At 42.9% G+C, this 15,031-nt stretch overlaps 4 protein-coding genes across 4 annotated transcripts; 2 read left to right on the forward strand and 2 right to left on the reverse strand.

Annotated features, from left to right (window-relative positions):
• Window positions 1-3,696: 3,696 nt before the first annotated feature.
• Window positions 3,697-4,409, reverse strand: F5891DRAFT_980558 (uncharacterized protein; the record flags this gene model as incomplete). The annotated part of the gene is made up of 4 exons (XM_041377015.1): window positions 3,697-3,730; window positions 3,786-3,931; window positions 3,980-4,118; window positions 4,201-4,409. The coding sequence occupies 4 exons, from the start codon at window positions 4,407-4,409 to the stop codon at window positions 3,697-3,699; spliced, it is 528 nt and encodes a 175-aa protein (XP_041225494.1).
• Window positions 4,410-4,786: 377 nt separating this feature from the next.
• On the reverse strand, window positions 4,787-5,287 carry F5891DRAFT_1189005 (uncharacterized protein; the record flags this gene model as incomplete). The annotated part of the gene is made up of 2 exons (XM_041367082.1): window positions 4,787-4,978; window positions 5,048-5,287. The coding sequence occupies 2 exons, from the start codon at window positions 5,285-5,287 to the stop codon at window positions 4,787-4,789; spliced, it is 432 nt and encodes a 143-aa protein (XP_041225495.1).
• A 3,975-nt stretch (window positions 5,288-9,262) lies between these two features.
• F5891DRAFT_928036 (uncharacterized protein) lies at window positions 9,263-9,439 on the forward strand (the record flags this gene model as incomplete). Its single annotated transcript, XM_041373906.1, has 1 exon — window positions 9,263-9,439. A coding segment is annotated over one exon (177 nt), but the record flags the coding sequence as incomplete, so codon positions are not given.
• A 4,146-nt stretch (window positions 9,440-13,585) lies between these two features.
• F5891DRAFT_1189006 (uncharacterized protein) lies at window positions 13,586-15,031 on the forward strand (the record flags this gene model as incomplete). The annotated part of the gene is made up of 6 exons (XM_041367083.1): window positions 13,586-13,650; window positions 13,711-13,781; window positions 13,833-13,971; window positions 14,023-14,669; window positions 14,721-14,944; window positions 14,990-15,031. 6 exons carry the CDS (start codon window positions 13,586-13,588, stop codon window positions 15,029-15,031), a joined length of 1,188 nt encoding a protein of 395 aa, XP_041225497.1.

The raw sequence follows: 15,031 nt of genomic DNA on the forward strand, positions 1-15,031 counted from the left end.
TGGCAAGAGCGATAGAATTATCGGATGTGCCCTCGGTAGTAGGATAAGGCAGTACTGAGAGTGGTTGAGTGGGATGAGGCAGTACAGGAAGTGAGTCATCACTGGCTTCAGGCAAGAAGCTGGTACATTCTGCCTGAAACTGGGGACATTTGTTCTTGTAGCCACTTGGTGGTGTTCGGAGATGTGTGGAACATTGGATTGTTCCAATTCATGTTGTGCAATGTCTCACTGAACAAGAAGCTGGATGTTATTATTGAGGGTGAGTAGACTGGCATGAACACATCAGTAGGCATGGGGAGCGCATAGTTGAAAGACTAGGGAACTGAATTGCTGGAGATGTTGGGGGCGTAGACTGGCATAAAAGAATTGGGAGCCACATTGCTGGATACAGAGGGTCTGTAGACTGGTAGATGTGCATTGACAGTTGGGACGAGGAAGCCATTGTGATTAGCCATGTGTGATGGCAAAGGATATGCTGATGACTGGAATGATCCCTCGAGTAGCAACATGTGAACACTAGTATTATTAGACTGTGACATATAGCATATTCAATAATAGAACAGTCAAGAATAGATAAAGTTCAGGCACTTACCGACAGGTTAGTTGCATGAATTACTCCCGTGCCTGATGAATGACCTAGTGATGCATCAGGTGATGTTATCAGCAAGGAGCCTTCTGATGCATGAGACGAATGCATCAGCTAATGGACCCCACATATACAGTGGCTCAAAAAAGTGTCCCAATGTTTATAGCTTTTCATGTAATTGCTATATCATGTGTCAAGACATGGGAATATGACTAAGCTATAGGAAGATGTCAGAAAGGTCTGCTTCTCAGCTTCATTTCGGCTCCCTATACCGTGGGAAAATAATGACATTATGTGAAGATAGTGTCATTTTAATTTGATGACTCATTGGGACACTTTTTTGACTTTGAGTTTAACTAATGTAATCTCTATAATTCTAGTACTGTGTGTGACCTCCTTCTGCCCCAATCACTTCTGCCACTCTTCTAGACATATTCTCTATCAATTTTGGGTATTTCTCTTTGGTGATTCCATCATACTCTGCTGTAACATTGTCTCATAATTGGAATAGCCCCTATGGTAGATCTTGATATGCTACAAGTAATTTCTTGAGCGATTCTCAGGGGTATTCAATAGGGTTGATGTCTTGGGTCTATGCTGAACATGATAGAATAGTAATATTATGGTCTTTAAGTTATTTGATAGCCAATCTAGAAGGTTGCTCTATAAGACTCGAGATCTCTTAATCACTATATTCTAATTGGAAAGGCTGCTGATGTTAATAAAGCGACTAAATTGATTATTTCCATCATTCCTATGACTATCTCTACTCAAATAGTCAGACAGACTCTCAAGACAGCCCATATTAAAGCTATAATCAAGAAAAACAGATTCTTCTGTCTCCAACCTATAAAAAGAAAAGACAAGATGCTACTTTCAAGTACAAATATTGGACTGCTAATAGCTGAAAGAGGTTTATCTAGTTAGATAAGGTTAAAATCAATAGGATGAGATCATATGGCAAGGAATTTGTATTAAAATAAATAGGACAATCATTAAGATAAAGAAAAGTTAAATAAACACCTTAAGTTTCAAGACGAAAACTTGATGGTATAGGACTATATGAGATAAAATGGAGTGGGAATCTTCTATGAAGCAAAGGGGAGGATGAATACAGAGTAGTAAATACTCATTTGACAGGAGTGTCTGCTAAGAAGCATGCAGGAGTTATGAGTTAATGAAGAAGATACTGTTTTGTCATAAGACAATGGCCCTAAGTATACCTCTAAAACAGCCACCAATAGCTTGAAGACCATGATATTACTATTCTATCATGTTCAGCATAGACCCAAGATATCAACCCTATTGAATACCCCTGAGAATCACTCAAGAAATTGCTTGTAGCATATCAAGATCTACCATAGGGGCTATTCCAACTATGAGACAGTGTTACAGCAGAGTATGATGAAAATACCAAAGAGGAATACCCAAAATTGATAGAGAATATGTCTAGAAGAGTGGCAGACATGATTAAGGCAAAAGGAGGTCACACAAAGTACTAGAATTATAGAGATTACATTGGTTAAACTCAAAGTCAAAAAAGTGTCCCAATGAGTCATCAAATTAAAATGACACTATCTTCACATAATGTCATTATTTTCCCACGGTATAGGGAACCGAAATGAAGCTGAGACGCAGACCTTTCTGACACTTCCCTGTAGTTTAGTCATATTCCCACGTCTTGACACATGATATAGCAATTACATGAAAAGCTATAAACATTGGGACACTTTTTTGAGCCACTGTAAAGGTCGATCTACTCACCAACATCCATCATCCCAGCGCTCCCATCTTCAGAGTCATCTTGCTGCTCTGCCTCTTCAGTCTCATCATGCCCTTTGGGTTCCTCTTCATTATCCATCTCAAATGTCTCATCGCACTCTCTGTGCTCCCCATCATCAGAGTCTGTTTGCAACACCACCCCATTGTCATTCCCTACAGCAAACTCGGGCTTGTGCTTATCAGAGGCTGGAACAACACAAACTAAGTGAGTCAACCAGCAACTGATTGAAAAAATAAACTCATGGAATATCAGTTCTGCATAATGCTGAAAAGCCTCTAGGAACTCCATTTCTGCCATCTGGTATAACTGTGCAAAGTTCCTTCCTTGCAGAGTTTCGGAGGGATGACACCTTTCATATGTGAGTCAGCATGAATCCTAAAATAGTATCTATTTTGTGACTTACAATAATGATGTCATATCCTAGTCACTTCTTGGGTCTGGGCCAGCAAATATGACAGACACGATATAGAGAATCATGCCTCTCATGGTGTGATATGGCGCTTTACACTAGGAGTACATAGCACAAACTTGCAGCATCACTCTGTGTGCTATCTGCAGGTATTCCACTATGAGGCGCAGCTTTCCCGCGCAACGCGCACCATTCCCGCACTTCACAATGTATACGCGTGCGCGCGTTCCCATGCTTGAGCGCCCTATAGCGCCAGCCATCCAGAAGCACCCATCCACTGTCCACCAAGCCCTCTAGTGTGTATATTTCTATTTCTCTCATTTGCATATTGTTCTGTCTTTATTTTTATCATGGATTCTCACTCATATATATCTTTACATACCTACTCGGTAGTGCTTTGGCTCCGCATTACAGTGCTTAGGCGCGCTATATAAGTGCCAGCAGTACATAGTACTACTTACTTTCCAACTTACTTTTCCTACCACTTACTTTACCTCCCAATTACCTGTTACTACTTACTTACTACTTAGCAGAACATAGTAGAACTCTATTCCTTTACATCTCGCACTCTGACATCTCTTGCATCATATTATCACTTAAGTCTAGTCTCTCTATCATTTCTGCACATGCGCACGCGCTTTCCCGTGCTTCGCGCAATACGCACGTGCATTCCCACGCCTTCGTGCCTTGCCCGCACCTGCGTGCTTTCTCGTGCCTTGCTTCAGTGCATACCTCTAGATCTTCGCTGCACTCGCTTCCCCTTTAGGGTCGAACGCACTTGTCTCCTCAAGTAATGCAGGCTAGGCAACACACGACCTATAACATTTTTTAGATACAGTCAGGAGCATCATTTGTTCCTCTCAGTATTGTTGTTTCTACAATGACAAACCCTGTCTTCTTCTTGACGAGGTGTGCAAATCACTGGCAGATAATTGATAAGTCATCTATACCCCTACATGTTGAACATTAGCTGTTAAATCTCTGATTGAATCAACTTGAACACATACTGTGTGATTGCCTCTGCATCAAGCATGCAGTCACCCTCATCATCATCTAAAACATTTGTTTTGGCAGCATTCTCGTGAGTTCTCCACTGCTGCTCGTACATTTTGTGGACCTGAGCTTTGACATCCTCATCCTCATCTTCTAGCAACTCTTTGGAGAATTTGCAACCCAGCGCAACACATCTACCTGAACTTACATTCCCAACCTCTTCCTCAGCCTTCACCAATGGCTTGATGCGCTTGTTATAGTAGATATCAGAGTATATCTCGGCCTTGGACTTGGCACGTCTTTTTGGCTGTAGCATGTCATTGAAAACTGTTGATTCCTTCTTCGGGCTGCAATTTTTCTTGGATGCATTTGCATGCCAGCAAAACCAAGTCTGAAGTTGCTATATACCTGTTATATAGAGGGGCTTACCACTTTGCACTTGATTTTAGCTTTGTCCACTGCAATATTTTCCTCTGCTGAAAGAGTATCAGTGGGAATGTCAGGAAACATAACCACTTAAACCATTCTGCATTCAGCACAGGCCAAAAGTGAGAGTAATTCTTGTCTTTCAGGTGCTCAGTCATATATTGGGGCAGGTATTCTTGAAGCCATTCTCTCTGTTCCTTATAGTCCATCATGTTGCAGGCATCTATTGGGTGTGTTAGTCTCCATAAGTGTAATAAAATAACAAGATGGTCATACACTGTCATATGTCTAATTAGGTTAGTGCAAAATTTAAACTTCACACTAGGGCCGCAGAATGAAAATCCCCTCACAGTGGCCATGTATAAACTATATGTATGCGAGATTGTTGCATTTGCTATCTCATGCACAGGCCCAATATTTTGTGATTCACAATCTTGAACAGGTACAGTGAGTAATCCAAAAGGGTAGGCACTTCGTCAATAGCTAAAATTTAAACTTGAATGATGTAAATAGAGCTACTACTCTGAGGCGGTCTTGTGAGTGATAATTTTAAGTGATTGATTAATTGATTGCTTGTGTCTAAATTTATCTACTCCTCATCTGCCTCAGCCTCATTACCACTATTACCTCCTGCATTGCCAATGTCGAGCTCGTCAGCTGTAATATCTGTCCAATCTGCACACTCCTCCTGCAAGACCACTGTGTGATCATGCACGGACACAATCGTGAATGGGATGTATCCTGTTAGAGCGCTGGTATGCAGGGATCTTTTGTAATGGAACTAAGCCTGAAGGCACTATGATGATTGAGTGGTCAGCTTGTGCAGTGCAAAGGTTAGCGAGGTACCCACATATTTCCTTATCACTACTGCATCATTGACTGCTTGCTTCTGCTCTTCAGTGAGACACTGGGGAGTGGGCCTAGGTATGTTAGGGAATAAGACCTCGTGCTCTGACCAACAAACGAAGAAGATCTCAAATATGTCAGTCCAGAAAATGATGAGATCTTTGATCTTGTAGCAGTGTTCATAGTTGACCACCTGGTCATCCAACCAGCGGTGCTGTTCGGTTGAAAAATATGGTACTGGCATGCTAACATTAAAATGAATAAGTATTAAAATGTTGATGAGTTGAGGTCTGAGAAAGAAGTGAAATAGTACTATTTTTGTACTCCACTGTTGTGGACTGCAAGATTGTCACCAAAACATATAATTTAGTTCTGTGAAACATGCAAGAGTTTGCATACCTTGATACTAGTGAGAATGAATGAATTGCAAGCTTGAAAACTTTTGTGGAGAGAGGTTGGACTCATAGCAACACAATTGAACTTCTAAGTCAGGCTTGAAACTTGAAAGATGCAGGTGACAAGACCCAGTTGGCATGATGTTGATACACCCACTGATGCTTACTAGTAGTACTGCTTGTTTTATAAATACAACTGTTCATGATGGTCTCATGGTGCAGTCCTGCCAGTGTACAATGTTCAATTGAAGTTAGATGTGTCTTCACAAGTACGGTTGTTTTCTCAATACACCTACTCTCCCTCGAAGTTTCTATTCACAAGCAACAATGTGAGTGTCTACATAATACACTGCACTATTTATGCTCGATGAAACACTCATTCATACCCTGTAGCAGAGCAGTATGTTGTAAAATGTTGTAAAACTCCTATAAAACTCCCTACAACAAAGTGACAGCTCTTCGCATTCAATTATCTTCCAGCTCAACAACTCTATGTAGCGATCTTCGTGTACAATATATGATTCATCCTTTGAGTCGATTTCATGAGTTTCCGAATCACTAGCAACACATGCAAGTCCTTACTAGTGCAACTTGAAGCTTCAGCTTTATCTGTCCTGAATATCTGTCTTAAACTTCACATTCAATTATCTTCCAGCTCAACAACTCTACATGATGATGCAAGACGATGTGAGAATGCCACTGCCAGTCATGAGTTATGACCTTTACTATATGAGTATGTTGATGATCCAGCAACACATGCAAGTTCTTACCAGCACAAACTTCAGCTCTATCTATCCTGGCAAAGTCTTTCAGGCAATGTTGCACTGTACAATTACCAGATATGTTACAGAACACAATCACTATCATGCTATTGATGCTTCCTGATACTGCACCATCGAGTCACTGTCATCAACAGTCACTTACATCAAATTATTATAAAACTTGAGCATTGCCTGATATTCATGCCCTCAGGACCCTTGTATTGTACAGAACTTGTCTTTGCTGTGTGCTGTCTTCAGTTCCTGCCAACCAGTGTTAGTACTCTGGCCTGGGTCTACATCCTAGTCCCTGATTCACAGGTATAGAATCTCTTCTGGAACTACTCATTAATTAGTGGATCACTTCCAGTAGTTAGCGGTGACTCGACTTCAACCAATCAGTATCATCATGCTGCGCTTCCTCCATGCTCCTCGCTGGTTGAGTTTCTTTCTGAGTTCACCATGGTCATATTTGATTATCAGCAAGGTTTTCATTAGGGGCAACCGGTGGTACATGATACATAGAGTAGGTACAAGCAAAGGTCATACTTAAGGAAGCCACTGTGCTTCTCCGAGGTCTATCACATCAAGCATGCAAATAAACCATCATCCTTTGACTTGTAGTGGCTGAAAGAGGAATAGCTAACACTAAGTACATAAGGGGATGTGTGTTGCCTGCAAGAGAATCAGGGTAAGAACATGGAACCAATGAAAATACGCACCATGTCTCAAAGACACCTACCTGGCGACTGTGGGTAATGAGGTAGAATGGACCAAGGGCCGCAGCACGTGGAACATTGAATATAAATCCACAATAATGCTGCTGTCCCCTTGTTTTACCATTAATGATGACTTCAGTCAGTGGGAGATGTGGAAAACAGTAGAAGCCAGAGCGCGTCATCGGGGTAGGATAAGTCTACACAACAGCAGAAAGTGCAGTGGCCTGTATCTGGACTGTGGGAGGCGCTGAACTGATATTTGAGCGTTAGGGAATGCAAAAGTAAAAAAAAAATGACCTTGAACTTGAGGTTGACCTGGGACAATGGCAGCAGGAGCTGGCTGCACAGCAGGAAGTGCAGCGGCCTGTAACTGAACTGCAGGGCATGCTGAGCTGATATTTGAGTGTTAGGGAATGAAAAAGTAAGGAAAAAGATGACCTTGAACTTGAGGTTGACCTGAGATGATGGGAGCTTTGACTGTTAGGGAATGAAACTTAACTGCAGGAGGCACTGAGCTGATATTTGATTGTTAGGAAATATGAAAAAGTAAAGAAAAAGATGACCTTGAACTTGAGGTTGACCTGAGATGATGGGAGCTTTGACTGTTAGGGAATGAAACTTAACTGCAGGAGGCACTGAGCTGATATTTGATTGTTAGGAAATATGAAAAAGTAAAGAAAAAGATGACCTTGAACTTGAGGTTGACCTGGGACGATGGGAGCAGGAGCTGGCCGCACAGCAGGAAGTGCAGTGGCCTGTATCTGGTCAGTGATCACTTCAACGAGTGATTGTGCATCATCATGTGACAGCAGTTGCACAACTTGCAATACAGCATCTGAAATATGTATGGATTACCAAAGTATTTGAGTCAGTGACAGGCAAAAACACACCAAGGCTGCTTTGAGCGTCATCATTGGATGAGCTGGTATTGTTGGTAGCCATTGTTGGGAAGTCAAATGAGTGAGATACAGCCATACAGTATTGAAGATAAATACTCACACAGGAACTTCAACCAAGCACAATACTACAGTACCTTGATGACAACAACGATAGAGCTGCACAATGACTTATGTGTGTTTGAAGGTTGTTTGAGCTTGTTTATTTGAAATTTAACAGAAGGCTGAGATATGTACAACTAAAGATTCACTGTATGCTGTATGATTCAGGAATTTCAAGTTTGATCAGTTGCTTCATTATGGACTCTAGTCTATCAAGGGCTAAGAAGTGTCAGAAAAGGCTGAGCCTCAATTCTTACTCACATCCCAGGCCTTCAGGACCCAAGCAACAACAACACATGCAGTATCAAGTCCATGGAGATGGCTCTATAAGCTATACATGTAGATATGTTCAACCTCCCAAAAATGCTCAACCAACCATGCGACCTGATCTGCCTGCATGTGCTGAACTCAATGCGCACGTAGAATTTAATGAATATTCACCCAATCTATCATGGGGCGCCAATGATGATGTTGAATGTCCAAGTAGATGAAGTGCTATGGGAGTAAGTCAATAAGACAGAATCACACTTTTTGTTGCTACTAACATTATTCAGAATCATCCATTGCTAATGTGGCTCAAGGATTGTGCCCTGTTCCTTGAGGAGATGTTATGACTTGAAGGATGAGGTGACCTTAGGGCAGAGCCCTGTTCTGGTTGTGGTAATCCACATCCAGAATATTGATGTGAAGACTGTTTTGGGATTGAACTCTGTTGTTCCTCTTGCACAGTGATGATGCACAAGAATCACCCACTACATTGGTTACAGGTAGGTGCTAAATTACTCAATAATGCAGGATATGAACTAACTAGACATACTACAGAAATGGAACAGTGATTACTTTGAATCTGCAAGCCTGAAGAGCCTTAGTTTTTCGGATCCAGCTTGGTCACGCAAATAGGTCATACATGTCCCAATCCCTGTCGTGCATTCAATGATGACTTTGTCATTATAGATTCTCATGGCATCCATGAGGTAGCATTGGATTTTTGTGACTGCACTCTGGCAACAACCCATGTACAACAACTCCTTCAGCATGTCACTATTTCCTTCAACTACTGCAGACCCTAAAATGGCTGCTACATTTCGCCTTCTAGAAAAATTTCACCTCTTGTCCTTCGAGTCGAAGGTGTCTGCCTATGAGTTTTATTATGCACTAATGTGGAGGTCTGATAACACAGGGATCAGTCCTATCAAAGTGGGTCCTATTCCAGCACCATGTGAGACATTGACTTATTTCTCTTTAGGATCGATATGACTCATTCATGAGGATGATACATGAATGGCGTCATCTCAAAATGCTCAAGCGATCTGGAAGAGCGCACGATCCCAACAAAGGGTGCATATGCTGTTCTATGTCCAGCCTGCCTGCAGCCTGGGAAGAACTTACCATCCAACTGGAGAGAGGCCCCCCTCACTAAACGCTGGTTGTATGGCCTATTTGTGGCCATTGACACAAATTTCCAGCTGAAATGTAAAGTTGTGTCAAAAGATAGCTTGGACCCTAGCCTTAGTAATGGCTGGGGATACTTCGTTGAGGAAAGTGCATACAAGGCCTTCCTGAATGATAATTCTGATATTAGCCAGGAGGTGAGTTTTTTGGTAGTTGTTATTTTCTATACTGATACCATATCAAACAGAAGTCTACTTGTTCAAGCCACAATGCGGTGAACATGGCAGATACCAAATCAAATCATTGTAAAGATACAACAATGCTTGATACTATATGAAGTGTCAGCAATATAAAAATGTTGTAGTGGTCTTGCACAGCCTAGTCTGCTATACTTGCTAGACAAGTGTGTTTGACCCGAGGGGTTTGCTATTGGAATAAGTCTATAGTTAGTCAATCAATAAAGTGTCAAAAGTCTGAGCACGAGAAACAGAATCCATGGGTATAATTACTAGTCTAATGCCAAAGTGTCAGCCAATGTTTTTGGGTTTTGCAGGTTAGTGGGTTTCAGGTGCGGGTTTGCATCAGGTTTGGAAGGAAACATCGGGTATAGCGAGCGGTATGCAGATTATTGATAACGGCGGTGTAGAGAATCATGCCTCTCATGGCGTGATATGGTAGTTTTCACCAAGGAGTATACAGCACAAACTCATAGCATTACTCTGTGCGCTACCCGCAGCTATCTCTATATGAGGCGCAGCTTTCCCACGCAACGCGCGCCATGCGCGCACCATTCCCACGCTTCACGATGTATACGCGCGCGCGCGTTCCCACGCTTGCGCGCCCTATAGCGCCAGCCATCCAGATGCATCCATCCACTGTCCACCAAGCTCCCTAGTATGTATATTTCCATTTCCTTTATTAGCATAGTTCCACCTTTATTTTTATCATAGTTTCTCACTCATATATATTTTTACATACCTACTCGGTAGCGCTTCGGCTCCGCATGAGCGCGCTTAGGCGCGCTATATAAGCGCCAGCAGTACATACTACACTGGACCTACTTTTCCTACTTTTCACTTACTAGTTACTACCCACTTACTACTTAGCAGAATATAGTAGAAAGCTATTCCTTTACATTTTGCACTCTTATATCTCTTATCTTGCTTTATATCACTACTTAAGCTTAGTTTCTCATTTCCGCATATGCGCACGCACTTTCCCGCGCTTCGCGCTAATACGCGCGCGCGTTCCCACGCCTTTGTACCTTGCGCGTTCCCGCGCCTTTGTACCTTGCGCGCTCCTGCGCTTTCTCGCGCTTCGCTTAAGCGCACACTTCTAGATCCTTGCTGCACTCACTTCCCCTATAGGGTCGAACGCACTTGCTTCTCAAGTAACGCAGACTAGGCAGCGCGCGACCTTACAACTTTTACAGATACAGTCAGGAGCTTCTTTTGTTCCTCATTGTATTGTTGTTTCTACAGCGGGTGTTTCGGATAAAAAGAGCAGTAATATTTGCAATGTCAACTAAGAACTACAGGATATCGGGTTTTGACCACAAAGCATTGGGAAACGGCTCCCTACTACTTGGATGATGAATATGCTATGTGGAAACTGATATATATATAAGTACATAGAAATTCAGAACCCTATAGGCAAAAGTAGCAGCCAAAGAATTTCGGATCTGATGTTTTGTAAATAAACACGAGGCGCTGCGGTGACCTGCACCAAACTGGTTCAGTGCATGGATGACTAATACTCTCCTATGAGCCCTATGCCCTATGAAATCATTTTTTTCTGTGACCTGAAGTCAGACTGAGGCTAAGGGAATATTTTTCGCTTTTTTCATTTTATGAGATTATATGTGAGCGGACTGAATATTTTTGTCCATTTAATTTTGCAATGAGTTTTGCTTAGTCAGCCATGAGGATGACTCAGAAAGATTTTCACACATATCAGGTGACTATGAAAAATATATTTGCATAAGGTTATCCTGTGGGAAAGCTTACAAATCCTATCTCTGTGATTACCATCTCTGTGTGTTGCTAACAGTCTCTGTGAACATGACAGTGTTAGTGTTTCTGTTGTAGCGGTCTGATTGTGTTGTTGTTCCTTCCTATCAACTTTCTCTCAAGTATCAAAGTTTCAGTCTCATTCTTACCCAGAAGTTTGGTGTTGCCTCTTTTGTCCACTGAAGACTTAGGATAGTCTTGTGGGGAGACTTTAGGTGTTGACAGTGAATCACTGACCTCAGACATCTGCGTGTTATACTGGGCCAAAGTAGTCATTTGTGAGTTAGGCTTTAGCTATTGAAAAGGGGACTTGGTATTGAAGTCCAAGGCCACCTGTTCCTGAGTCTGTTTGAATACTCATTGTGAGTTCCTTGGCAGCAGGTTCAATATTAGGCTAAGAGTACTACAGTAGCTCTGACTAGGTCTGACAGTAGTCTCACCTGTTTGGGTCCAATGCAGCTGATGTGTCAGGTCCACTAGTCAAAGTGTCGGGTGTGGTGGGTATGTGTCAGGTTGCATTGGGAAGTGGATATCGTGTGACGGACATTTGATGTGATGTGTGAAATGGCTGAATACGAGCCTAGTGCGAGCTTGAGTGCTACATCATGGTCTGGCAGCTACGGGGCTGGGTACCATTGACTGTGCTCACCACAACATGAAGCTACCGACAGCAGTTGGGGACCTCCAGAAAGGAGAAAAGTGAGTTTGGTATATGTCAGACTCAGACAACTGTAAATACTGATATTCCACCACATCTAGATACATAAATATGGATTATCTATTTTTTTGACTCTTCAGCATACCACTGTTGATATTCTCAATGTCTCATATGATATTGTGTGCTAATGGAATAAGAATCTATGGCATCACATGATGTCATTTCCCCCTTCCATGCGACTGAACCATGACACCAAGAAAATTACCTTCTTTGTCCCTAAATTCCATCTACCTGCTCACATTCAACAATGCCAAACTAGATTTTTGTTCAATTTTGCACCCAGGGTCAGACGAACAGATGGAGAAGCTCCGGAGTGAGGGTGGGCAAATATCAACCCTGTGGCATCAAGCACCAAAGAGATGGGTCCAGGCGTGAGACAAGACACATTGGATGATTTTTTTGGGGATTGGAACTGGAGGAAGATCGCTGGTCTACATAAGTTATTTTTACAGAAAGAGGTGCTGTGTACCGATGCATCACTAATGCATGTTCAGGTCACACAATGTTGCGTAAGATGAAAGATGCCTTGCCCAAACTATCAGAACATGAAGCAGCTCTGGATGATCTTGAAGAAGGGCTGTGTTAAGACCATGCACAAAGGGTAGGACTGATTCTGAGGGGCTTGGCTTCAGCTCGTGCGCTGCGCCCCTTACCCAAGCATGTGCCCTTAATTTCAGATTGGTGTCCGAGGAAAGTCCGAAGACGTCCGAAGGACATCCGAAGGTGCGGGAAACTTCGGAAGGACTTTCCGGACGGGTGCAAGTAACTTCTGGATGAGTGTGGGAAAGTTCCGGAAATTACGATGAGGTTTCGTCCTGATACGGATATGTATAATGGCTACTCGGGACTTGTCCTGAGTAGAAGTAAACAGAGGAAAGGCTGCAAGGACAAAGTCCGAAGCAGAATAGGTCCGGAGGACCGCGGGAAAGATCCAGATGAACTTCCGGAAACTACGGAGGATCGGATGAGCGGATGAGCGGAGTATCAGATAAGCAGAGCTCCGGCCTAGGGAGAAACTCCCTAGGCCTGAGATGGATAACAACTAAGTTGGAAGACTAGAACTGATATGAGGACTTAGAGTGAAGACTAGTGCGAGGACTAATATGATATTCAGACTGAGGTACTACAAGACATATACACGAGTTTATATACTAAGAGAAATAACGGAAGGATCAATAAGCAGAGTCCAAGGCTATGTACGAAGCATATGCAGAGGTTGACAAACACGAGTCGGAAATGAACATAGGTTAACAGATCAGTAAGCATACCAGTAATAGATATAACCAAGGTAACGGTAACAAGGAATACCGGATAGGCTGTGTTAATGTTATATGCACAGGAAATGAATTACAAAGCTTATCGTATATTGGATAGGAAACAGATCTATACATCGGATCGGACCGGATCGGATATGGTCCGGATGAGATGCGTGGATATATAGAATGTGGCATTAGGGCAACGGGACAAGGATAAATGATGCAGGCTAGCTGCGAAGGATAAGGGATCTGGATGTGGACATGCGGATGTGGATGTGCAGAGGTGCAGGGATCCGGATGGGTACTGGAGACATGGATAGGACATCCGAAGGTCCGGATGAGGCGTGGGAATATTATTGGATGTAGGTCCGGAATACGGGATATGACAGGCTGAAAGAAGAATACTCAGAAGCATTGAGCAGGTGGAAAGAGGAGGTCAAGGCATGGGAATGTGATACCTCCCAGCCAAACCCATATGAACAAAGCATAGAAAGTGAGTACATCAAGTTATTTGTGTATAATATCTGATGTCAGCATCATGCAGACATCACCCTTGCTTCTGTGCATCTCGAACTCACAAAAGACAAGGCATTGGAAATAGAACTTGGTAGCTCCCATGCACTGCATGAAGATTGTTCACCTAGCACACTGATTAGCAGTGGCCTAGAATTTGAAGAACAACAGTAAGTGATTGATATTCAGCTGAACGAGTATTCACTAATAAAATGCATCAGACGACATCTTACAGCTGACAAGGTGGGTCTAGGCATTCATGCCACAGATACTCAAGAAGGTAGGCTTGTTCAACACAGTAACAGTCTTCAGTGCCAGATCAAGGCTTGGGTCAAAGTCCAGGAACTATACATGCCAATGCTTGCAGCCCTACGACAGGACAAGGCCAACAGTGTCATCACTCCTGAATCTTTCCAGCTTTTGCTTCCTTCTCAAGTTGGTGGAACCACTACTTGTAACCTCAAATTTCAGACCATTGAGTGGAAACTTAGATATGCACAAGCTGATGATACCCTCCATTCCCTGCACTCTAATCTCTGCACACAAACTGCTGTCCTCAAGTACAAGGACTGGAACCTACGTGGTCAAGATGCCAACACCAGAGTACATAACACACTCAAAGGGATCAATACAAGAATCAAGGTGACATTCAGCCAATATCAGGATGCGCGCAAGGTGCTGGTCATTCTCACTCCCCTCGTCAAGGAGACAGGCTGGCAGTCCTCCCTGTGGCCACTCAATCATGAAGATATCCAGGGAATGTCAGATCTCCTGTGGGGCCAGACTGAGGGAAGGTGCAAGCTGTCTTGGATTTGGAATATGAGGGGTGCACATGGAGATGAGTTGGGCAATGACGAATCTATGGAAGGTATGTGAACTTATGGATTTGTTATCCCACCCCATCTCACACATCTTCCAGACATGAAAATCAAATGGTGCAAAGCCAGGGTGCATGCAATGCGGTGGAAGGAGGAGGTTGAGTTGTTGCAGGAGGAGATGCAGAGGATCTTGAAGTTCTTTAATTGGCAAGCCATGTCTTGGGATGAGTGTGCGAATCAGAGCTGGTCCAAGTGTCTTGCAGAAAGAGAAGGCAAGATTGCATATGCTCAGCATCAAGCAGCTTTGTGTTGTGCTCTGTCAGTTGTATGTCATTCCAGTTGGGAAGACACATGCACATTCATAGACCAGTTCCACGCTGATTCTAGTGCTCTCAATATGGAACATCCTTAA

The sequence above is a fragment of the Suillus fuscotomentosus genome (assembly GCF_016647785.1).
Source record: "Suillus fuscotomentosus strain FC203 chromosome Unknown F5891scaffold_29, whole genome shotgun sequence".
Taxonomy (NCBI): Eukaryota; Fungi; Basidiomycota; class Agaricomycetes; order Boletales; family Suillaceae; genus Suillus; species Suillus fuscotomentosus.